The 25,557-nt window shown below is 38.3% G+C and overlaps 1 protein-coding gene across 3 annotated transcripts in view; it reads right to left on the bottom strand.

The window, feature by feature from the left end:
* Positions 1 to 1,082: 1,082 nt before the first annotated feature.
* RICTOR (RPTOR independent companion of MTOR complex 2) overlaps positions 1,083 to 25,557 on the bottom strand; it is a 90,736-nt gene continuing 66,261 nt past the window's right edge. For all 3 annotated transcript variants that reach the window (XM_068422645.1, XM_068422646.1, XM_068422647.1), the window contains 13 exons: positions 24,590 to 24,699; positions 21,621 to 21,708; positions 20,745 to 20,837; positions 19,741 to 19,847; positions 18,842 to 19,071; positions 17,059 to 18,088; positions 13,565 to 13,742; positions 12,229 to 12,313; positions 10,644 to 10,877; positions 8,103 to 8,255; positions 7,184 to 7,307; positions 6,141 to 6,279; positions 1,083 to 5,982 (listed from right to left, as the gene is read on the bottom strand). In XM_068422645.1, coding sequence (XP_068278746.1) covers positions 5,908 to 5,982; positions 6,141 to 6,279; positions 7,184 to 7,307; positions 8,103 to 8,255; positions 10,644 to 10,877; positions 12,229 to 12,313; positions 13,565 to 13,742; positions 17,059 to 18,088; positions 18,842 to 19,071; positions 19,741 to 19,847; positions 20,745 to 20,837; positions 21,621 to 21,708; positions 24,590 to 24,699 — 2,646 coding nt within the window. In that variant the 3' untranslated portion in view covers positions 1,083 to 5,907. The remainder of the gene's footprint in view (positions 5,983 to 6,140; positions 6,280 to 7,183; positions 7,308 to 8,102; positions 8,256 to 10,643; positions 10,878 to 12,228; positions 12,314 to 13,564; positions 13,743 to 17,058; positions 18,089 to 18,841; positions 19,072 to 19,740; positions 19,848 to 20,744; positions 20,838 to 21,620; positions 21,709 to 24,589; positions 24,700 to 25,557) is intronic.

Raw genomic sequence — 25,557 nt, forward strand, 5'->3', positions numbered from 1 at the left:
TAAACAGAATGGAGCTGTTTAGCCACTACCAAAATAAAACTTCCTAGCTGTACATCTCAAGAAAAGGCCTTTTTATTTAAAAAGGTTTGAAAGATGTCCTAAATCAAGAGTTACACATCTAAGGCTTCTGATACAGAAGTCAGGCAAAGAAGTCATACTACTCCATGGAACATTTTAAATATCAACATGCTGCAGTTCCTCACACCAGGAGGCTGTAACAAAGCGCAAATTCCTGCTTTTGAAAAAGCTGCTGTTACAGGGACGTGGCTGCGGTCTCTCAGGTCAGGGAGCGAGCGGAGGGGGGTGTAGTGGGTGGGTGGGGGCGATGTAGCCAGTTGTGCCTTCCTGATGGTGAGGTGAGACACCTTGGCCTGCTGAGAGGTCCCACCTCAGCTCCCTTTGTCTTTCCCAGGGAGATCCTCCACTGACAAAATTTCATTATCTGGAAGCAAGGAAACACCTTACCAGGTACCAGATTGCTTGGCAAGGTGATGAGAAGTCAGGTCCTCTCTATCTATAAACCTTTCTGCTCGCTGGCCCTGATGGGTGGTGTTTCATGAAACCACCTGTGCTTAAAAGCACACAAAGAAGATTCTAAGGAGGATAATGCTTTCCTGCCAGTCAAAGGGTACAGCCCAGGCACTGGAACGAGAAATACAGATTAGAAAAGTATTTTTGCATGGGTGGGGAGGAGTGCATGTAATTTTTATATTTAAGACATCTATCTTGCATGGTTGAATGAGTTCAAACCTGTAAACTTCTGTCATTTTTTTTTGTTTATGATTCAACTTTCACAGCTGTTGCTGAAATGCTAATACTTAAACCATCACATAATGGAAAATTATTAATTCTCAGTATCAGTATGCTAAATTTTTAAAATAAAAATTGTGTACAAACTATTAAAGAGTCCCCTTCTATTTTTATAAGACATCTTACAAAGCATTAATGTAAAATACATTTTTGACAAATGTTTATTTGGAAGTATTCAGGTTGTTCTAGTTAATCAGTAACTTACAAATATAAATAAAATTCCAACCCATTTCTAGTGCTGAGAGGTACATATGAGACCAGAACAACTATAAGAAGTTTAAGTACTTTTTATTAACAATGCATCCCTTTGATAAGATTACGCTTCAGGAGGCTTTTAATGCCCATTGACATGAACTGTACACGCTATACAAAAAACAACAAAAACAAAAACCCCCAAAAAAACAAACCACAAAAAAAAAAATCAAGGTGGGCAATACCGTTTTGGGACAAGCCTCTTTAAATTATACACAGCTCAATGCAATATTCTTATGGAAAATATAGAAATACTTTTTCTTTCTATGTTACAGGTATACAATATAAATCAGATTTCAATGTCTGTTCAGTGACCTACAAACACTAGAACCTCCCAGTATGTAGCAGCTTATTACTAAATAAAAAAGACCACACTGGACAGGGAGAATAAGTCTTTGAGATTTTCCTTGATCCCCTTCCCTCCTCAGAATGATTAATTTAGATAATCTCATGTAATACAGTTTTAGGGATGCTGACAGCCCAGTACTGGAACAATTTTTCAATTAAACCTATAACATGTCTGCCTTTTCCCCCCGCTAAGGCATTGCATCTTGTGCTGTAACGCCCTATTCAGTGGCAAAATGTCATGTTATTACACTTTTTGGCATAAATTACATTTATCAAATAAAATAGTGTATTTTACAAAGCAACTCAAGCAAAATGTGCAATTTCTGCATGCTGTGGCATTGCTGTCCATCTATGTTACAAAAATAGTCCAAAGAATATCCCCATTCTTTTCTGAACATACAAATCTGTTGAAAACAAAACTATCCACGGAAACAGAATCAGGAGTTAAACAAAAAACAAGCAGAATGGGGGCTTCTAGCAAAATACAAACATGGTTTCTAGCATATTCCCCAAGGTCTTGTACAGTCCTCAGATTTTACTCTCACCTACTATGCCTTTAATAAGCACATGATAATAGAATTGTAACTTGAAAAAAAGTTACAGGCCCTGCTTTCAACTGGCTCCAGTGAAACTCCGAGTAAGAGGACTTCTGTGCAGCCCAGCCAGGAAGTGAGCAGAAACCTTGGAGATACTCTGAAGCCTTGCAAGAATTCTTCCACTGTGATTGCTCGGCTTGAGCTCCTGTTCACTAACAAGGTTAACACCAGCTTCCTGCAGTCCAAAAAGCCAAATACCAAGACCAGGACACAGACTAAGCAGCAGCAACAACTCTTTCATTTCTCACTGGGCTTTCATTATTACCTATTTCTCCAATAGCTACCTTTCTCTTCCGGCACCTAGTAAAGGTGCTATAGATTTTTTCAGTCTCTCACTGCAAATTGCAACTCTTCTGTTCAAGACCACTACACGTGTTTCAAAATATAATGACAAAAAGACGTGTGGGATTCTCACTGCTGCCTTTTAAAATGTTTTACCAGGGCAGTTTACCGCAGTGTGCCAAGCCACTGCGCCCTAAATGACCGGATACTTTAGCACTTCATTGTGTCTTGGGGAAAAACCAACAAAACCCAATGAGAGCACGTTTAGGGTACAGGTCAGGTCAAATAAGAACTGTCAGATGAGGAAAAGTGACTGTTTCAAGCAAAACATGCCAAGGGCCCAACACACAACTTAGGCACCTCGAAGCCTGACCATCTCCACCTCCAAGTGATGTCTGTGACAGCTGGGAGCATTCAGCATCTAATTTCAGACAGCTGAAAAGGTCTCTCCCTTCAAGGGACACTCACAGCACCCAGCTTTGTCCTCCTCCCCACTCAGTGGACAGAAATAAGCCCTTGGGGAAGCAGCTGGGAGCCCTTTAGTTACCTCTCTGCCCTTCAGAAAGGGCTATCTATTCCTTTCCACTGACTCCAAGAGGAGACAGAAAATTAGCCAGCTAGTGTAGCAGACTAAATGCGATTGGTTTCACAGCCAGCCTCTCCTTCCCACAAAGGCTTTCGCCTCTGAGCCGAGTATTCTGTGTTAGCATGTTGAATCATTCAGGAGTGTTCTTTGCCACAGCAACCAAACTGTCTCTGTATACAGTATAAGTGAACGCTGCACGCTTTACCATTTATTCAACAGTATCACTACTCATTTGGATTGGAAAAATAGAAAGCAGGTGGTCTGTCAGCTTCCCTTGCAAAGCTTTCTAGGAGAAGTGGAAGAATTCTTTATTAGGATTAATTTAAGCACAGTTTTTATTTACTACTGTTTTCTTTTGAAGTTTTAGCATGAAGCAAATAAAACCCCAAACTAAGAACTTTGAAAGGGATATTTTAAAAAAGAAATCTATAGAATTAAAAATTCACAGTTTATAACTAGGCCAATATAAAATTCCTTCAATAACAGTATCCCTTCATTTGCCAATTAAAATGAAACATTAATGTGAGCTTAATGTAAATATGTAAATTAATTCTAGAAATGTTGTATGTTATATACAGTACAGACTTTACATCCTTGATGCATACTTGTTGAAATCTACCGACACTCATACACTCAGAAAAAAAAATCACGTTTTATAACTGAATTGGCAGCCATAATTTGTACGTCAAGTTTCTGTTGCCATGGATCCCCATATAAGCGAGAACTTCAGAACACATAAGCATTTCAGGATGGAGGCTCTTTCAAAAGTATACTGACATCACTTTTGCTTAACTTTATATATCAGAGGCCTTCCTACGGTGCTTTCTACATTAAGTGCTATGGGTTAAACTGGTACAAATCAACGAAGGTGTTTTTTTAAATACAAGTGATAAAACTTGTTTATTTTGCTTTAACTGCAGAAAAATAACATGGAGTTGTTTGATGGAACGCCATCTGGTTATTAAACCAAATCTCTCATACTCTAGCCTAGCTGAGGTAGTGTTTGAAACTACTGTGTAAGATATGCTAGCCTCATTTTTGGGAAAACTACATTATTTCCTTTGGAGTTTATACCACTATTTGGTCTACTGTGATTGACATTTTGGTTTTACAGAAGCATTTATTTCTTATGACCAGAGAAGTCCAATGGTTATTGGCGTGGTATGTTTTCAGAGCATTTCAAACATGCCTTGACACATAGATATATTATTTGTGTCACTGACCACAGAAGAGTTGAATTGGTTTCTTTTTGCTCCTTCTTTCAGTGAGAACTCATGAAAAGACAATCTTAGGAACTAAATTTGACTATGAGCAGCAACTTACAATCTGCTTTACCAGAACCTGATGGTATGCAGTGCACAAAAGAATCAGTGAAGTGATAGCTGCAAAGCAGTGCTTATGTGGCAAGATGAAGTTTCCAATAAAAGCAAAAAATTCTACATTTCACTAGGAATCATGTTTTACTGTTCACAGGACTACTTACCGAAATCTCCAGTAGCATAGCTAGTAAGAACAGGGTTATGAGCATCAGGATAAATTCCACTTATCTTCACTTAAGTATTAATTTGACAATTATAAAAAATGGTAAATGTGAATGGATAAAAATACGTTCTACTTAGTACAGTCCAGCTGAATTATTCACCTATATCAAAATCAAAGGGTAATCCCTTCTATTACAGGCATTCTAACAAAGGTGGCCATGCTACTGTATATACACATTTGCATATATTTATATTACCTTTGTATAAAGGCTTCTGAATCTTTAGATCCATAATAAAAGTGATGGGGATTCTTACTGGGTTTTTTTTGTTTGTTTGTTTTTTGTTTTTTTGTTTTTTTGGTTTTTTTAAGCTTGCACTCATTAATTTAGAAACCTCACTAGTAACATGATAGAGGCAACTATCTCAGTCATTAACAGTCACTGTGTCATGTAACTTTTGCAATAAGTCTTAAATACCAATATAAAATTACAAGTACTGCTGCTCCAAAATTTGGTACTTAAGGCTTTTCACTACAATTATTAGTACTATCTGATGCTTGATCACTCATCCACTGAGAATTCATATAAACCTTTGTTTTTATAAAAGGCTGTTCCCATGGAACTTTGAAAACACTCAGATTGTATCTTCTCACAAAAGCAGCAATGATTAAATGTCTTCAAGTTTAGTTTATACAATATTCATTTATCTGATACAAATCATGCTTTTTAAAGGATTTTAGTTAAGAGCAAGACCAACATTCATACTGTAGGAGCATGAGTGTAGAAACTGCAAACACATGCATATTATTCAGGGAAAATAATCTGATTTGAGCATTTTAAGTTTAAATGATTTGTTATTTTTTAAATCAAACTGTAGTGAAAATCCTTAACTGGTTCAGATAAGATATATGTATGTAAATGTAATGAAATTGGAGAGACTGCTAATAAAATCACTTACAACTATAGCAATATTAAAATAACTTAAAGGAAACCTCAGATTCACAGAGGCTTTTCTTTCTGTCTGAACTTACAAACCCCCAAGTAGTGTTATAAACAGTACAAAAAACAACAGAGAAGGGCTAACATTAATCCCCTGGTGTCCACGATTTTAGCACGGCTCCCCATTGCTGGCAATGGAATGCACCCTCATCTCTCCGATTCCTGGTATCCAGGGGGTAAAAAGCAAGGCAGCATTCTGCTTCTCTGGAACAGAATCGGAAGTCAATCAAAAAAAGATGTCTCTGCGTGTTGTCCTATATTTTAATTTATGGTAGAAAATGAAATGAAAACTCGTGGAGGTGTTCAGTGCTCGGCTCTTGCATATACTGGTAATTACTATTATTAAAACTATGGTAATGTTTAATAACTCCCCAAAGGGCTCAAAAGACTGGGGCAGTAATTGGTTGAGGAATAAAGTTTTCAGCTCAGTCTTCAGGTACCAGTAGCTTCTGGAACAGTCTAGAAGATGATGCTCCAAGCTTTTTATCCAGTCAGTCAGAGGTTTTCTGAGGATTTCAGAAAGTCTATATGCAATGCACTGCACGAGACAGAGGTCAGGACTCAGCTGTTGTATCGATTACTGGCTGTTTTGTTGGTGTTGCTAAAATAGCCTCTGCTTCTTCATGCATCTAAAAGAAAAAGACAGATGAAGTAGCAGAGATTTTATGAGACATCATAAAATGGTTTCCTTTAAGACACATCTGAAAGCATCTTTTATTCAAAACATGAAACTTGCACCCAGCTGGCACATTTTGGTGCATTCAATGCATCTGAACCCTCCACTTACTTGTAAGAACTGTACATCTTGAAATAGCTCTTGAATGAACCTTCGAGATGGAAGTCGAAATGTACAATGTGCTAACAAGTAGGACACCTCAGAGTAAAGGCATATGTCATCAAAGGCTTGGGGATACTTCTCCTTAATTCTGAAACACAGAAATTTTTTACATCTTGAACAGATTTCCATCATATTTTAAAAAACTGTTCAATTAGATTTTGATTGTCATCATTAACAAAGTAGAACTCTTCAGTAATAGGCATTATAAGCTTTAGATCTGATGAAGCAAGAAAATCAGGACAGACAGCATTGTTCTGTACCAAACTCGAAGAACTCTATATTAATGAGATGAAACAGAATATATAATTTGAAAGTTGTACAGAATTGCTGAGATCACCTTGTCTTAAAATAATACATGTAGAAATAGTATATCAAAGAATTGGCAACCATATGCACAGCAGTAATAAAAATACGGAAAAACTAACTTAACTACCTGTAACCATTTTTAAAACTAAAATGAGCACTTCTGCATTTTCTTTTAGCAGTTTTATGTCGGTTTCCAATGTCACTAGCCCAGAAACCTACAGGTTTTATTATAACATTTGGTCCCTGGATTTATATTCCTGTATTTTAACATGATTTTTTTCTGTAAAGCAATTCCAGTAGTCGTACTCTTGCTCAAAGCAGATTTGTGTTTATCAAGAAGTTACTTTCAGTTTGTTATTCTGCTTACCTGACTTATTTTTGTTTGGCACGAATAGCAAAAAAGTATTATCATTTATTTTTTAAAGATGCATCATATACTGGGTATGCCATGAAATATCACTATAGTTGAATTACTGATTTTAAGAAGACTAGGGAAGAGCAAGAAATTAAAGACAGAGCAGAAATATTAAAAGGAAAATTCTTTACCTAGCTTTTACATTACATTCAATCATATCTGCCTGACAATTTCTTGAGAAGTCAGAAATAAGGTTAATCACTATCCCAGGTATCTTAGAGAATACATACAACAAAATGTTGCTAAAACATCTGAAATGTATTGAACTTACGTCAGGAGTCCAGTTTCATGGCCTTTAGTTCCTACTGAACTACTCAAATTGATGACTAAACGTAAGACTTCTTTCCGCAGAAGTATTCTGCACACTGGTGTATCATCTGGGATTGATTTTACTCCTGGAAAAACAAATTAAACAGTATGGACTTTAAACAGAATAGCCTTTGATTGTGCTAATCTTATGCCACATGTTTTAGCATTCCACAAACTCACACACACACGCACACGTGTTTATGTATGTATTCTGAACTACCAAGAAATATTTCCATTGAAATTAAAACTATTTTCAGGAATTTTAACACAGAAATATAAAAAGGTAAAATACCATTTCATAAATGGAAAAACCTGTAAGATTTAATTACAGTGCTGTCTCTACCACTAAATCATGCTGCAAACTAGGCAAGTGATTACCTACTCTATCAGATGCTGAAGAAGTTAGAAACCAGCTACTTCCTAATTACCTTAATTCAAAATGTAAAACACAAGCCTAAAATAGAAATCTCTTTCTCTTTACAGAAATTCAGTAATTTTTAAAAAATATATACTTTTTTTTAAACTAACACCAGTGTGGAAAACAAGGCAATCAACTTGCTTGTAATGTTAATACAGAGCTATACAATAACCTGCAGAAATGCTGTATAGCAAAAGGAGAAGAGTTTAAAAGTATGTTCTCCCATCTGCCACAACCATGGACAATGCAACTACCTTCCTGGATAACAATTAAATCATCCAAAAGGGTCTTTTTTGATGGTTGTTTTTATTCTTGTTCTTTTGTTGGTTTTTGTTTTGTTTTTAAATAATGAGCATTACTTTGTTGGAGTATGTATAAATGAAATGTTTTTTTTTTCCACAATACCTAAAAAAATCAGTTTCAGAGTTACAGTCTGTAATAATCATACGGCTTTCAAACTTACCTAGTACAAGCTCTGTACTCTTGGTGCTGCTAGCTGAACCATGGGATACTGCATCACTACAGCCCGAAATTCCAGAAAATTTGGAGGAATGCACATCTAAGTGATTGTGTATGGTCTGCCCACACCAGTCAGTATACGGAATGTCTGAAAAATCTGTGATAAACAAGATGTTGCATCTTTGTTATTCACACTTTTCCTCACTTCAAGTGCTTTTCTTATTTTTCAACAATGGTAGGCATGCAAGACAGTGATGCACTACTGTATGCACTAAGCATATAAACCAGCTGGAAACTAGATGCTGGATTTTGAACAAATCATACTCCAAATGTCTAAAAATAACTTTTCTTGAATCTTAAAATACTCAAGTGAAAACAAAACTCTTTTAGATGCTGACAGAAGCCTAAAAACTGTAATCACACATACAGCTCTTATTGATATTTAGGGATTGAGTGCACCCTCAGCAAATTTGCAGATGACACCAAGCTGGGTGGGAGTGTCGATCTGCTGGAGGGTAGGAAGGCCCTACAGAGGGATCTGGACAGGTTAGATAGATGGGCCGAGACCAACGGCATGAGGTTCAACAAGAACAAGTGCTGGGTCTTACACTTCGGCCACAACAACCCCATGCAGCGCTACAGGCTGGGGGAAGAGTGGTTAGAAAGCGGCCTGGCGGAAAGAGACCTGGGGGTGCTGATCAACAGCCGGCTAAACACGAGCCATCAGTGTGCCCAGGTGGCCAAGAAGGCCAATGGCATCCTGGCCTCTATTAGGAAGAGTGTAGCCAGCCGGTCTAGGGAAGTGATCGTCCCTCTGTACTCGGCACTGGTGAGGCCGCACCTTGAATCCTGTGTCCAGTTCTGGGCCCCGCACTTCAAGAAAGATGTTGAGGTGTTGGAGCGAGTCCAGAGGAGGGCGACCAAGCTGGTGAAGGGTCTGGAGGGTCTGACCTATGAGGAATGGCTGAGGAAGCTGGGGTTGTTTAGCCTGGAGAAGAGGAGGCTCAGAGGTGACCTTACTGCAGTCTACAACTACCTGAAGGGAGGTTGTAGTGAAGTGGGAGTCGGCCTCTTCTCCCAGGCAACTAGCGATAGGACAAGAGGACACAGCCTCAAGCTTCGCCAGGGGAGGTTCAGGTTGGACATTAAGAAGAATTTCTTTTCAGAAAGGGTTATTAGACATTGGGATGGGCTGTCCAGGGAGGTGGTGGAGTCACCATTTCTGGATGTGTTTAAGAAAAGACTGGACATGGCACTTAGTGCCATGGTCTAGTTGACAGGGTGGTGTCAGGGATAATGGTTGGACTTGATGATCCCTGAGGTCTCTTCCAACCTGGTTGATTCTCTGATTCTGTGATTCTGTGATATATCCGTGCTCTATTTTACGTAACATAATAAAGATGCTCTTGCATACATGTAATTTTTTTGGCTCACACAATTATGACAGGTGTTGCAGAAAGGGCTCTGACTTCAGCAACAGAAAGACATGCCAAGTAAGGTTCTTGTGGAAGGTTTCACTATCCACAGCCTTCGGCATTTTGGATTTAGAGAGATGAATATAAAACTCAAGCTTTTAGTTGTGGCATAGTTAACAGACCACAGGAAAACATAGGTCTGAATGGACTTCTGGAGATCACGTAGTTCAACCCCTTGCTTATAGAAGGGCTCACCTCAAAATGACATCAGGTTACACTGTGCAGAGTTTCCCCCTCATGTTCAACCAGAATTTCTATTCTTATAGCACATGTTCGTGGCCTCCTGTCCTTTGGCTGTGGGCCTCTCACGAGAGCCTGGCTCTGCCACACCTGCAACCCCCTTATGCTATTTGAAGGCTACAATTGGGATTTTATTTGCCATCCCTTCTCGATACTGAACTCAAGCTCAAACTCAGCTCTCTGAGCCATTCCTCACATTTTGCACATCATCTCCCTTGCCAACAGTACTCTTTATGTGTTACTACCTGAATGTGTAACACTGATGTAAAACGGTGAGGATTCCTACTAGGCATCCATTACTGGATTATGTTTTTATAACAAACACTGCAAAAAGGCATGTAACTGCAAGTTCTGCAGAGGACGTCAGGAAAAAATAATTCTGAATCTGATCTGAATCTCAAAATATGAAGACAGATTACTAAATCCCAGAAATTACAGCTCAACTTCAACAGACTCCTCAGATTTCCTTCGTTTTATGGTACAGACTTGCTTTGAAGTCAGACTTTTCATTAGTTTGACAGCAAGCATCAGTTTTCATGACATGGATTTTAAGTGCTAAATAAGGTTTCAGATTTTATATTTTGATAAGCTCTTAGAAATATTTTAAAAAAAAAACCAGGCACCTAGTCATATTAACACTACTAGAAACTGAAAAGTTTGAAATGACCATAAAAATACCACTAGTTGCATAGTGAGCTTATAACAGAGAATGAATTTAAAGGTCAACAGTCAGTAAGAAAAAAAGCCTTACAGATTAATCAATTTTAAAGATGAACAAAATTCAATATTTTCATTCAGTTTTATCACACTGCCCCACAAGGAACACTAACCTGTACGATTATATGAAGAGTTCACTTTGTTGTTAGGCTGATAACCCAGTATTTGAATGCATACACAGTAAAGGCAGTTCTCATCTGTGTGCTCCTGTAGCCCCGTATCCTCTGTATTTTCTAAAAACTGAGAGGCATCTGAACGGCTGGTATTCATTATTTCTGTGAGACTGATCTGCTGTCGGAGCATCTGAAAAGGGCTTTTTACAACATCACTTGTACCTGATGGAAGACCTGTAGATAAGCAGTTAGACATCAGAGAAAAATTAATCCAAGCAACCAACATTATTTCAACTAAATTTCTCCTTTTAAGCCTTTTAAGGCTGGGGGTGTGTGTGTGTGTGTGAAGATCTAGAAACTTTTTTTTGAGTGGTTAATCTCACAAAATTATTAGCATTTGGGTAATAGGCATCATGTTTTAGTCCTGGCTTATCATATATAACAAAACATTGCAAAGGACAGAATTCAACCTCTAAACACACATACTGTAAGAACATACGTGGCAAATCCTGACATCATATCAACATTAGTAACAGTAATACCCATGAACACTAATACGTTACGAATTTTCATAGTAACAAACAAGATTGGTACAACAATATACCAGATGTTTAAATGATACATGCACCAGTGAACACAGAAACACAATTAAAAAACCTGTGACTTAGTGCCTGTAACAGGAATAAACTAGACTGAACAATGCAGAAACAAGCCAAAGACACTTCAGTGACATGCTCTTCCCTAGGTGGAAAATACCAACAAATACCATTTTGAACAAGAGTTACTTTACACTGAGAAGTAGCAAACTACAGAAACACACTTTCATGAAAGTCAGCTTTATGTATTACATCAACAACACAAGAAAAAAAAATAGAAAAATCAGTAAGGCCTGTGATAAAGTTCCAGTTAACTAGGAGGCAAGACAACAGCTATCCTGTACTACTTTAGGACCAGTTTCAACGCTTCTTTTTCAGTCGTCTTACTGAAAAGACACATATTGACGCCCTACGGATTTCTGACTACTCTGGAGTAAAAAGGAAGTGCATTCCAGAACAATCCAGGCATTACAGAGCACTTGCAATTCTCTTGTACCATGTCCCATCACCTCCACTGATCAGCTGCCACAGAAACATCACAGAAAGACAAAGTTTACTTTCTGAAATACTTAACACATTTATCCGTTCCTACAAATTCACGTGTAATCAAAGGGATGTCAAAATGTAACAGCTCAATATGTATGTGACATACAAATTTTATCTTAGCTTAAATTTTCTTACTTCCTTTAATGCAGTATTGCTACCAGTGTTCGATTAGCATTAGTTCATATTATAACCAAAGATACGTAGACTTTCCTCCTTTGGAGCGGGACCAAGCTTAGGTTGCTTTGAAGCAACACCACATTATCTCAAACTAAATAAAACAGAGAATTAATGGCCTGCTACCCTGAACCCAGAACACAGCTCTCAAAACTTAACAGCTAAAAATAACCTTTTCTGTAAAGAAAAATCAACAAATAAACTAACACCACACCCCATTCAATGTACAAATAAGCAACAGAGCTACAGGAGAGGAACAAAAACAGTACCTCCTGCATCAGGTGCAAAGACCCTAGCTCCACGGTCATCAAATGGAGGTGTGGTTTTCTTCTGGAAATATGGAGTTTCCTTTACCTGGAATATTTAAGTGAAAATTAAAATTAGACAGGTGATAATCATATACAAAGGAAAAATAGATTTTATGAGGAAATAAAATGTCCATTTTTTACTTCAGGAAAAAGATCTTAAGTAGAGGATGAAATTAAGAATGGACTCCTGAGTACTAAAGAAAAGCTAACGAGAAAAACATACATTTGTGAATGAACATTTATTTATGAACAGTCAGTAAATGTTAAAACGTAGTGGTGACAGGCTGTAAGGAAACCAGTGACCCAGAAATGGCTATTAATGATCTGTCCATGATCACTCTACACCACTGGAATCTTGGGAGAGCAGTGCAAAAACAGACAGGACATTTAAAATGTTGCCTGTAAGAAGCTGTAGAGTTGAGACGTGTCTCAACTCCACAAAAAGAGTTGAGAGAGAAGAAATGAGGCAACATAAACATGCCACAAAAACTGTGAAGGAGAAAGAAAAAGTAGTCATTTCATAAAGGGGGAACAGAAATGGGTATGATGGAAAATCTTGCCCTTGGTCTAGCTTTAGTAATTTTTTGAGATCAGTAAAAAAGTAATTCAGGTTTGAAAGGCAACGAATAAGTAAACTAAAGATAAGGAAGCCATTGATTTACCTTTGACATAGTTGCTGGTTTTGATAATTAAGTAACAGAGTATTAAGTCCTGTGATGCATCAGTTTGTTAGATGCAAATGTGTTTTAACGAAGTAGAAAGAGGAAGGCAATTGATAAGAGACTTAAAATAATCTGGTTTAACTTGAATATACGTATATATCTCTGTGAGGTTAAGTAAAGACAATATAATGCTATGATGATAGCATATAAAATAATATTTAATCAAGATCCCGGTAGCAGGAAGTTAACTGTGCAATTATGCACATCATTTATGGTTGACCAATGAACATACCAATTAGTCAGCTAAAGAGGTATAACAAATATCCACAGACTATGCTAATTTTAGTATAAAAGCTAGCTGTCAACTAAAAATGTTATGTCAGTGTATTTACGCTATTTAACACTCTTCTAACCTAGCCTGTGTCATTATCAGTCTAATAATACAAAACAGACTAGTGACTTTCTGTAAACAGGGTTAGAAAAGAAACTCTTGTTCTCCAAAATGCATTCCTTGAAAGAATCACATCAGTTTTCCCTCACTTCTCTAGATCTAATCTATTCTGATGCAAATGCAACAGTTGATTAACTTTCAGTATGAAAATGCAAATGAACCCATTAAGTTATCACATACATACCTGAAATATTTCATTGATATCCACTGGGAGAGCAAGGCCAATGTAATCATCAGAGCTACCATACGTAGCATTAGAAACCATAGAGCGAACAGAAGAGGAACGCTGAAGTGTGTTTTGGTTAATAGGACTTAATAAATCTTCTTTATCTAACGAAGCATAACTTAAAGCTTTCATGAACCTGTAACATGGAAATAATAAATCACGAACTTGGTAAATCTCTCATTCCAGCACATTAAAGGTAAGGACTGCTGATACAAAGATTATCCTCATCTGTCCATTGCAGAACTCGGAGCTTGTTACTCTGTCAAATTACAGCTATAGGCTCATTGCTTTTTTCTGTCTCATGTTGTATTGCATGGTTTGGCAGCTCCTCAGGTAAAATTTTTTTCTTTGGAAGTCCTGGGACAGGGACTTGAAAGATCACAGGATGCAACTTCTGCTTGAGGAGCTGCCAACCCTGCAAAACTACAAATCCTGTCCAACTCACCAGGCTTCGAAGATTTTCAGCCCAGACCATTTACATGGTCAGTAAAGATTCAGGCTTTTAAACTGCTAACTGCCTCATTTTGAAACGTACCTAAACACTGAATGTACCTTCCCTGGATAGTTACAAACCCTGAGCTGAGCAGGCACATCCCTGCGAACACAAAGCTTGAGCTGCTAAGGTACCAGTGATGCGAGGAAGGAACTTTTTTCCCTGTACTCTAAAGGAGCCACCCATTAGGTCACCCAAGCATGGAGGAAGAATTTGCTCAATGTGAACACAAAAGAACAAACTTGAACCTGTGCAGTAAGCAGAGCTGACTGTGACACGCAGCCTGAGGACCAAAGAAAGAAATAGGTTGGGAAAAATGACACAGGAGAGAGAAGGCTGGAGAACAACTCCTCCGTGCTGATCAGAGTCCTGATGATGGAAATTTCACATTTGGCCATCTGTCATTTTATCTCTCACCGAAGATAAAAATCTATAAATGTTTTCTGCTAATCAATCTATGTTGATGCTCTATGTGAAGTGGATTAAAGCTTCCTAGTAAAAAGATACACACCTCATGAACTGTAAATTTTTATTATATTACTGCAAGTTATTATACATTGGGAGGTAAAGTACAGCAAACATTTGATTTCTTGACCTTCTGCCTTAGAAATAATTTTCTATTGTTTTTTGTTTTAGATGGCCAATTAAAATGTCTTCTTATCCTTAATACGTCAACAGATTTATACTGAGATAAAATTAAGTTAAGTTATCAAGGTTTGACCATGTAAGGCTCAAGACATTGCTATGTGATGGGAATGTGCAGAACACAAATTATAGGATATCAGTAATCTACTTTTACTAACTAATTCTGACCAATGCTAATTACAGTAGCAGTGAACTCACAATAAAAGTCAAGCCATACTTCAAAACCCAAAAAGATAACAATTGCATTAGTTATTTCATAATAAACCATTCTAGAATTACTGTCAACATAAAATTAAAGACCTAAATATTAATCCTAAACATTTGTCCCTGCTTTTCCTGGAAAAGCTGACAGATATATCATTAGTAGTGATGAACACTGATAAATTTTCATGAAAGCATTTCTGCAGGTGATGGGGTGAGAGCCACAATCAGGATTTGAAACATGCACATCAACATTTTGGTTGGTCTTTAAAGACAGAGGTGGAAAATTCAGCCTCACAAAATAATTTATGCAAAGAAATAAGCTTTTCAACCTTTTGAATGAAAAGAACAACTAGAAACATTACAAAAATCTGCTAGTTGCTACAAACACATGAATTTGTCAATGAAGCATGAATCAAATAAATTTTTCTGAAGACTGACAGAAAAATAGCCTTAGCAGACAAAAAGGACAGAATATTTCTTTCCAATTTATTACTTAAACAGCAGTTAAGGACAATATTTAGCTGGAAGTAGTAACATACTCTGAAATTACAAGGACCACAATTATTCAGTGAGACACTCAGCTGTAACCAATAAGAAAAACACACGTACTAGTTACATCAGTCTTTCTAATCAATTATATTAGTAACTAACACAATCTGACAAACTCTTCTAATATGTATGTCTGCAATTCTTTAACCTTCTCAGAGATACGAGCACTCCAGTCATTTCAGTTCAATATTAAACAGGTCAGCTCAAATCCTTGAGCCTAATCCCTGATAAAAGAGATCATGTATTACATTGCATGCTGAATCTCAGGATGAAAGTCCACTGCAGCAAGACTGCTTTGCATATCAAGGGCATGACTGCAAGGAATGGTACGACACTATTACAGCCACAACAGAACCTGTACTGCCACTGAAATTGCACTGATTTGTTCCTGCATTAGCACAGGAAGCAGGGGCAGAGCAAGGAACAGCACTTCTGATTTCCAGGATCATGCAACTTAACTACTGAATCATCCTTAAATCAGTACAGTCTTGTCCTAACTTAACTGAACAAAGGGAACAAAACTTACCTTTTAAGGCATCTTTGCAGAATCATGTGAAAATACCAACAAATAAATGTTGCTCTTGATCAGGACAGAAAAGCATAGTAATAAATAAGCACTATATACACTCAACTGGGTATGCAGAGTGCAGTTCAGGGACTGGGCATTTGCTGTTCTGTGCAGTAAGCAGATGACTCATGTACTGGCAGCTTTTCCCCTTTCTCTCATCTGAGAGGGGATGTTTAGGTAAGAAGAGAGACAGAAAGTGTCTCTCTTCTCAGTCCTTTCCCTTTCAACAGTAATGTGAAAATCCAACGCACTAGCTAAAAGATGATTTGAAAGGGAAAATCTGGTACAAGAGCTTTTAAGAGAAAGTTGTTGAGCACTGACTGTAGCTGCTGGGAACAGTGTCAATGTCATGAGCTAGATATAACTACCCAATTAGTCTTCAGAACATCTAATATTACTCAAAAATAAAGAGGTGACACTGACATCTAAAAATAAACGCTATGAATAAAATCTTTTGCTTTGTTGCAGCTAAGAAGCCAAATTCACATTCAGATCAGTGGTACCAGTATCTCATCACTGGCCTCAATGCCACAGTGAACACAAATATAGCATATTGGCAGGAGTCCCTGTCCTAAAATCTCACCAAGTGACATCGAGAAAATTCTCTTCTGAAATACAGCTCTCACTACATGGGCAATTCTGTGTGATTGCAACTTTAGTAATGTTAGCAGTGTAATTTCTTTTAAATATTAAAAAAGTGAAACAGTAAGCAAATGGGATAAAAATAAATATTTTTCCTTTGTCACTAACAGCATTAAAGGGGCTAAGCACAGCTATGGAAGGGGGGCTTCTCTGACAGCACCTACAAAGTTGAGAATTATCATTCTACTATATTATTTTTCTAGTATCAACACTGCTTTCAGTGAAGTTAGGAATAATCCTGCAACAACTGTCACTTCTAGGTGAAGTTGGGAAAAAATATTAGAAAGATTTGTCTTATTTAACTGCTCTTACAGCTTTGAAGTAAGAAATGAGCACATCATAATCTCTTACCGGCTTGGGGTTAGTCGAGAATCCAGGCTACCAGACTTCATGGTAATAGTGTCAGTAAACAGCACGTCCTTTGCTGGAGATGCTAGGGCTTCTGAGTGAGACAGTGAAGGATGCATTCTCTGCTGTTGTAAGCGTTTTAGTGTAGCGTAGCCAAAGGCATCTCGAGAACTTGTGTAGCTAAAGTTATAGTCAGCAAGACTTTTTATCGTTGCAAGAGAAGGAGCTTTAAGAGACTGGGCTCTTCGGGGAAGTGTATGAGAAGACCCTGGCAGTACCAGCGATACAGAGTTGGATTTTGAGAGAGGCAGGTGGTTAGACTGTGGTGTTGAACAGTGACTTGGTTTAACTGTTTTTGCGCTTACCACAGTACTCAAACTTCCGCAGTCAGTATCTACATTTGTAGTGTCCGCACCTACAGTCTCCCTTGAAGGGCTAGAGCTCATTGAGCTTATGCCACTTGTTGTGGTATCTGTATTAAAACTTAAGCTACGACTCTTGAAATGTGTTTGTGTAGTACCATCTCCTATTAGCCTTTCTCTGCTTGTGTTCTCCCGGTGAATTTCATTTCCAAGACCTTTTGGCAGCTTCAGATCATTTTCTCCAATACTTGGGGTACTATCAGTATCTTCCATGTGCTTACTTCCAACAAAAGAAGTTTCTAATCGTAAAGTCTGGATTTTAGGAACTCTGAAAACAGGGTTGAATTCTTCCCCTGCAGGAAAGTCTATGCTGCTGGAAGGTTCTGTTACCGTACGATTTCGTCTCAGGCCGGATTTACTGTCAGATGATGTCAGCTTTCCTCCTTTTGGATCACTGCTACTTCTGTGTTTTTTATTAGGTAGAGTAAGAGAGTTTAGAATGCGATTTTTCACAAGTCTACTAGAAGAAAAAAAAGGAAAGGGACTACGGTCTTTGTCCTTTGAAGGTCCAGGTCTGTCATAAAATATTTGTTCAGCATCTTCAGTAATATCTAGGAAGAATGTACTTGTGGAAGTACTACCAAAACGGTCATCCTCCATGATGAACATACCTGAAATTATATGAGACTTTGTCACTGAAAATGGACATTTCCTCAAAGCGTATAAACTATGTTGTGAAAAAGTAAGCAATTCTCCAGGAGCCAAAGTGGGAGACTATGCAATTTACTCCGATTTTAATTCAACATTTTTTCTGCAGAACTCAGGAGTGTAAATTAAGTATCTTGAGAAGTACCTGAGCTGAAGGTCTCATTGCTTCAAAAGAAAAGCCACACTATCTTTCTTCAGTGCGAATATCCAGCTACTAGGATTACAATGGATGCACTCCTCTACTGATATCTAAACATGGTATATTTCTGGATTTAAATTCCAAATATCCGTAGCAAAATTAAAATGTATTAGATACTCAAAATATAGAAGAATTTAGATACAGCAATACTCTCCATGTGTGTATACACACACAGAATATATGTATTTATATTCTAGAATATTCCCTTGAGGATAACCACGTAAATGAATGACTTGACATAAAAACTAGTAAGTTACTCTAATGTTAAAATTTCATACTTCTACACCAAATGTAAACCTAAGACACTGTTCTCTTCCCTCTCACTTGTCTGCGTCTCTCTGAATGCATATAACTCTGTCCCCTTGCTTGAACTCTTCTTTCTTGCAATAGCACCTTTACACCATTTGCCTGAACCTCATCCTGCCAAAAAGGTTGGTAAGAACACCAAAATGCTGTTTTCTGGTGGGTTTGGGTTTTTTTTTTTTTGTTCGTTTGTTTCATTGTTGTTGTTACTTACTTGAAGGAGCAGATTCGCTTTCACTGTTATGCCTAGAACTGGTGGACTCGGAGTTCAAGCTAAGAGTGCTGGGTATAGAAGAAAGTTCATTGCAGAGCTGCTCCATGTCATCAGGGACCACTGGCCAAGGCTGTCTACGACTGTGTCTCACTGCATCCCAGTTGTGATGCTTCAAAATGTCACACCCTTGTTTAGTTTTGGCTATTAGACCAAGCACGTAGACACAGGTTCTGTATTTAATGTATATATAGAAAAAAGAGCAACAATAATAGCATCTAATTTAACTAAACTTATTTCTCTTTTGAAAGGAAACAGTTTCAAAACAATTCAGCAGAAACTTCACAGAACTGCCAAGTAGCTTTTTGTTCATTTTTATTTATAAATCAATGGAAGCTTAAGGAATGCACTAAAATATCAGAGAACAATACACTATTCAAAAATAATAAGTACTTATTACAAAAGTCTGATTAAATAAAGCAGTATCTTTTTTAAAAAAAAATGTAAAAGGACAAGCATTAATGCAGTAGCAATTATTAGGCAAAAGACCATCTATTTATGGTTTTAAAGATTCAAAAAAATATACTGAATAAAAATGATGGAATAATAAATTAATTCCAACAGAGATATAAGTAGCAAATATATTAGTTGTTTTTTAAAAAAGGAGAAAAGTAGCATGTATCTTTTTTCACAGGTTTCATCTGCTTATAGCATGTTCTTTCAGACTTCCTATACAATTCTGTGATTGTATAGGATTGAGATTGATACTCAGTCATCAATGACCTTTAATAACTGATTTCCAAGTAAGTGCAAAACTACATTAATGTAAATTAGGTAAGGCTGTTTGAAAACCTGTGGCAACTACCATCCATAAGTTTTATGTATAAATCAGACACACATACCCTCTAACAGAGAGAACCTCACAATGTTGGGCAAGTGCCATTATATCAGGAATTACATTCTCCTCTTGAAGCAAGTTAAGACCCCAATTTGATGATCCAATATTGCCCTGGAACAAAAGTTTGTCAAGTAAGTTTTTATTTTCATGTAATCTGCAGCACTATTAGTATAAAGCTTTTGATGTTTTTTTTTTGTTGCTAGTACAGTTTCAAGCCATGTCTTCTCAAAGCAATTAGAGATCTGAGCACCCTTTTTGGCATTTCCTAGTTGGGCAAATCCAAAAAAGGACTCTGCACACTACATATAATACCTAAAACTGCTCACAGTTAACTACTATGTATTCCTTATTTTACCAATTCTACTACAGCCAGCAGTATGATCTTCGTTTACTCATTTTAGATTCCTCTTACACAGGCATTTTATTACATACCTACAGTATCTTCCAGTAATAGTCACCTTGGACAGATGTTCCAAAATAAACTTTGGGGTAGACAAGAAAGAAGCAGACGAACAGTTGAAGTGGCAAAGCAAATGTAGAAGTGTAGCTTGGATAGGCACAGAGACACCAGGTTTTCACCTGTCCGAAGTACCTGGGGTGTCATGACCATATATATTCACATGACTCAATAGTGGCAGCCAACTTTCTTCCAGAAACACTAAATTTTGGACCACCTTAGTAAATACATTAGAATCGGACCACAGCAACTTGTAACTACTGGTTCCATACTAGTATTGTTGCTACATGTGGCAATCTATTCTTTTTATTCATTAAAAAAGAAAAAAATGACAAAGTGACTATTAAAAAGCTCAGAACAAAAAAGGTGCAGTGAACCATTTCCAAATGAAAGTCTAGTTAGGGTACAGAACGCTGACTTGGAAAAATCACACACGTTGTATAACAAAAACCCTAACTGATGATTTTATGGGATTTTGCTTAGTTATTTCAGAATCAAGAGTCATAATAGAACTCAAACAACTGCAAAAAGTTTGTAAATCTATTACTAACCAAGGCCCAAAGGGCTGCTTTCAGCTGCTTAATTCCTTCCCACTTATCCAGCATTGGGGAACGAACAGTGTAACTTAGATCTGTAACAATACTCTGAAGGAGAAAAACAGAAGAAAAAAAAACCTCAGTTGAAAATGAGAAGGAGACCTCAAACAGGTTCTCTTGTATTTTTAATAAAAGGTAAAGCACTAATTTAAAGTATGCACCTTAAAATGAACAGTGGTAGTTCTGGAATAACAAGCATAAATTAACAGCAATGGTAATGCAAGTAGAAAATTTTAATGTAACTACTGATTGCATCAAGTTAATTCAGACTTTATAAAATGACAAATTAATCAGACTAAACACACTGCAATAATCAGCTTTCTCTTGAGCTTTTCAACTATCATATTCAATTCATTACATCACCTCGCAAACCCTCATTAAAAGTGAATTCATTTAAGTAACTGTGAACTGGCTTAGGGTTTCTCTTCTTAGTTTTTCAGGACATTAGAAAGAAGATTTTATTCCTTCACCTCCACATTTTTGTACGCATAAAAGGATAGGCACAGTTTTAATTGTCAATATACAATTCACCCATACACAGACTGAAAAACTATTTTTATTGGTGAGTTGCTTTCCATTCTAAGATTTTGCTATCCATTTTAAGAAAAATGTTGCAAGGTATTTCTCTGATATTTCAGTGTCAGGAAGGAATTCACATGAGCCTAGATGGCAATGACTGTCTTCACAAGTTTTTGGCCCCACATAACTTAAGACTTTCATAATCAACTTATTTTGCAATGACTATTTAAATGCCATCTCTTTTAAAACATATTTTAAAAGGTTACAGTACTGTTTAAAATCTCTCAAGTTAAAAATAGTTATTATCCTCACCTGAGACTCCAATAAATGGCAGCCCGTTTTATGGTGCACCAGTTGGCCATAAAGGTGAACTGGCAGGTAGACGTGTGGTCGCTGTAATCTGGAAGAGAGAGAAATCATATGCTTTCCCAGTAATTCTGACATTTTCTTTTAAAATAAATTACACTGCAGTGTAATGCAATGAGTTATTCTTTTTTCAGATGAAGAGGATTCTTTTGGATAATTTAAAACAGAATATTTCAGTTGGAAGAGACCTACAATGATCATCTAGTCCAACTGCCTGACCAATTCAGAGCTGACCAAAAGTTAAAGTATGTTATAAAGGGCATTGTCCAAATGCTTCTTAAACACTGACAGGCCTGGGGCATCGACCAACTCTCTAGGAAGCCTGTTCCAGTGTTTGACCACCCCCTTGGTAAAGAAATGCTTCCTAATATCCAGTCTAAACCTCCCCTGACGCAGCTGTGAACCATTCCCACGCATCCTGTCACTGGATACCAGGGAGAGAGATCAGCACCTCCCTCTCCACCTCCCCTCCTCAGGAAGCTGTATAGAGCCATGAGGTCACCCCTCAGCCTCCTTTTCTCCAAACTAGACAAGCCCAAGTTCCTCAGCCGCTTTTCATAGGACATGCCTTCCAGCCCTGTCACCAGCTTTGTTGCCCTCCTCTGGATGGCAACCTGATGTTGCCAACAGGTCAAGGGAGGTTATCCTGCCCCTCTACACAGCCCTGGTAAGGCCACATCTGGAGTACTGCGTCCAGTTCTGGGCCCCCCAGTTCAAGAAAGATAAGGAATTGCTGGAGAGAGTCCAGCGAAGGGCTACAAAGATGATCAGAGGACTCGAGCACCTCTCTTATTAGGAGAGGCTGAGAGAGCTGCGTCTGTTCAGCTTGGAGAAGAGAAGACTGGGAGGGGATCTTATCAATGCTTACAAATACCTTAGGGGTGGGTGTCAAGAGGATGGGGCCAGACTCTTCTCAGTGGTGCCCAGTGACAGGACAAGGGGCAATGGGCACAAGCTGAAACATGGGAAGTTCCATCTGAATATGAGGAGGAACTTCTTTACTTTGAGGGTGGCAGAGCACTGGAACAGGCTGCCCAGGGAGGCTGTGGAGTCTCCTTCTCTGGAGATATTCAAAACCCGCCTGGACGCGACCCTGTGCAACATGCTCTAGGTGAGCCTGGTTTGGCAGGGGGTTGGACTAGATGATCTCCAGAGGTCCCTTCCAACCCTTAACCATTCTGTGATTCTGTGGATGCATTCAAGGACCTTCACAACTTCCTTAAATTGTGGGACCCAGAACTGTACACAGCACTCAAGGTGAGGCCACACCAACGCTGAATGCAGCGGGATAATCACCTCTTTGGACCTGCTGGTTATACCGTGTTTGATGCACCCCAGGATGTGGTTTGCCCTCTTGGCTGCCAGGGCACAGTGCTGACTCCTGTTGAGCCTGCTGTCGACAAGCACCCCCACATCCCCTTCTTCAGGGCTGCTCTCCAGCCACTCCTCTCCCAGTTTAGACTTGTGCCTGGCATTACTCCATTCCAGGTGCACAATCTGGCACTTGAACTTGTTAAATTTCATCCCATTAATGACTGCACAATGCTCCAATCTATCTAGATCCTTCTGTAAGGCCTCCTGTCCGTCCCTCAAGAGAGTCAACAGCACCACACACTTTGGTATCATCAGCAAACTTGCTAACTGTGCATTCAACTCCTTGCATCCAGATCATTGATAAAAATACTGAACAGAACTGGCCCTAGAATTGAGCCCTGAGGAACACCACTGGTGACTGGTCACCAGCCAGATGTAGCCTGATTCACTACAAACCTTTGAGCTCTGCCCTTCAGCCAGTTCTTCACCCAGCGCATTGCGATCCCCCTCATCCCACAGTTAGACAACTTGTCCAGAAGGATGCTCTGAGGGACAGTATCAAAAGCCTGACTGAAATCCAGAAAAACTACATCCACCGCCTTCACTTCATCCAGTAAGTGGGTGACCTTATCATAGAAGGATACTGAATTAGTTAAATAGGACTTTCCCTTTGTGAACCCATGTTGACTGTGCATGATGACTGCATTGTTCTTCAAATGCCTTTCAATAGTACATCCTTCTTGTAGGTGGGAATAACATTGGCTAGCTTCCAGTCAGCAGGGACCTCCCCAGACTCCCAAGACCAAGTACATGATTGAGAGGGGTTCTGCCATATCATCCGCTAGGTCCTTCAGTACTCTGGGATGAGCCCCATCAGGCCCCATGGATGAACATTCAGCTGATACAGCTGGTCCCTTACAATTCCAGTGTCCACAAATGGAAAAATCACTGATTTCATTATCACTGTGGCCAAGACAGCCACGTACCATCACATATTGCACGAGTCCTTCTCTATTCACAAACAGCAAGTCTATGAGGGAATCTTTCCTACTTGGGTGAGTACTTGTGACAAGAAGTTATCTCCTACAAACTTCATGAATTTCCAAGACCTGCTTGTCACAGCAGTATGATATTCCCAGTAGATGTCTTGGAAGTTGAAATCTCCCATAAGGCCAAGGGCTACCGACTCAGAAATTTCTCCTAATTGGCTATAGAATAACTCATCAGTGCTAACTAAGATCCTGGCTGGGTGATCAGTAGTAGACACTCACTACAACATCTTTGTTTTCGATCGACCTAATCCTCACTTAGAGGCTCTCAACCAGATCATCACTAACTGTAAGGGCTGTATAATCAAACCTCTCCCTTACATACAGAGTGACACCTCCACCTTGCCTGCCCTGCATATCCCTCCTGAACAGCCTGTAGCCCTCCATCCACATGTTCCCACTAGTACTACCTCCCTCCAGCAATGCCATGCCAATCCTTCTCTCACCTACCATAATCCTGTTGGTATCCCCTTCCCCCATCAATTCTAGTTTAAAGGTCTCTTGATCAGTCCCCACCAGCTTACACCCAAAGATGCATTTTCCCAAATTTACCTTTGGTTGCTCCGACGAACGTAGTTATCACCATCAACAGGTTTGCGATATGTTGTAAGTGCTTCATTAAGTTGTTCCTCAATCAATTCAACATACTTTAAGTTATATTCCTAAAAGATGATAGACAAAGGTTGACACAATACATTTAGTGGTTTATGTTGTTATAGTATGGTACTTTATAATGAAGGAATAATTGAAGTGCTCCTTAAGGCAGGCTGAATTTCTTTATGATCTGAAGGTGGGGCTCACCAAAATTACTGCACTTTATACATACAAAGAGTTTGCAGAGTCAACAATTGATTCCATAATTATTTCAGTGAAAAAGGAAGGAAAGAAGGAAATACTTCACATCTGACTTTAACCTGAATAATCTCAACAGACCACCATGAATTTCAGTATTCCTAGAGAAGTGACAGCTTATAAGTTAGTCAAGAAATTGCCAACAGGAATGAGACCAAGTACTTATAATCAATTATGAAAATAAAATAACATATGAAGAGTTTTATTCTAGTCATGACAATTATGCATTTTTCTTAACGGTCTTGTCTTCCTATTTACTTCCTAACAGCATAAGCTAATTCTACCTTCATGGCTCTAGATTTAACTTTAATTAGCAACAACCAGAGGTAACTATCTTGAAAAGTAGTATTCTTTTACACATTTCTCTAGATAAGATCTTACACAAACACCTATTTTAGAAAGTCACTACACTCCTGAAGTATTAGCTGAAACATCAAAATAACATAAAAGGCCTGGGTAAATCAAAAGCACGCATGTACAGAGGAGCTATGGAACTGTAAGTCCCTGTCAACCTTTTCCAGCAAAATCTGAAGTCACTGAGGCAATAAATGTATTTGCATTAGCAATACAGGTATATGAATACGAAATATTTTTAAGAATCTTTGACCTTCTAAACCTGCATATTCACACCCTTCCTCCTCCTAATATCAAGCACACTTTTTATTCTT

This window comes from Nyctibius grandis, chromosome Z (assembly GCF_013368605.1).
Source record: "Nyctibius grandis isolate bNycGra1 chromosome Z, bNycGra1.pri, whole genome shotgun sequence".
Taxonomy (NCBI): domain Eukaryota; kingdom Metazoa; phylum Chordata; class Aves; order Nyctibiiformes; family Nyctibiidae; genus Nyctibius; species Nyctibius grandis.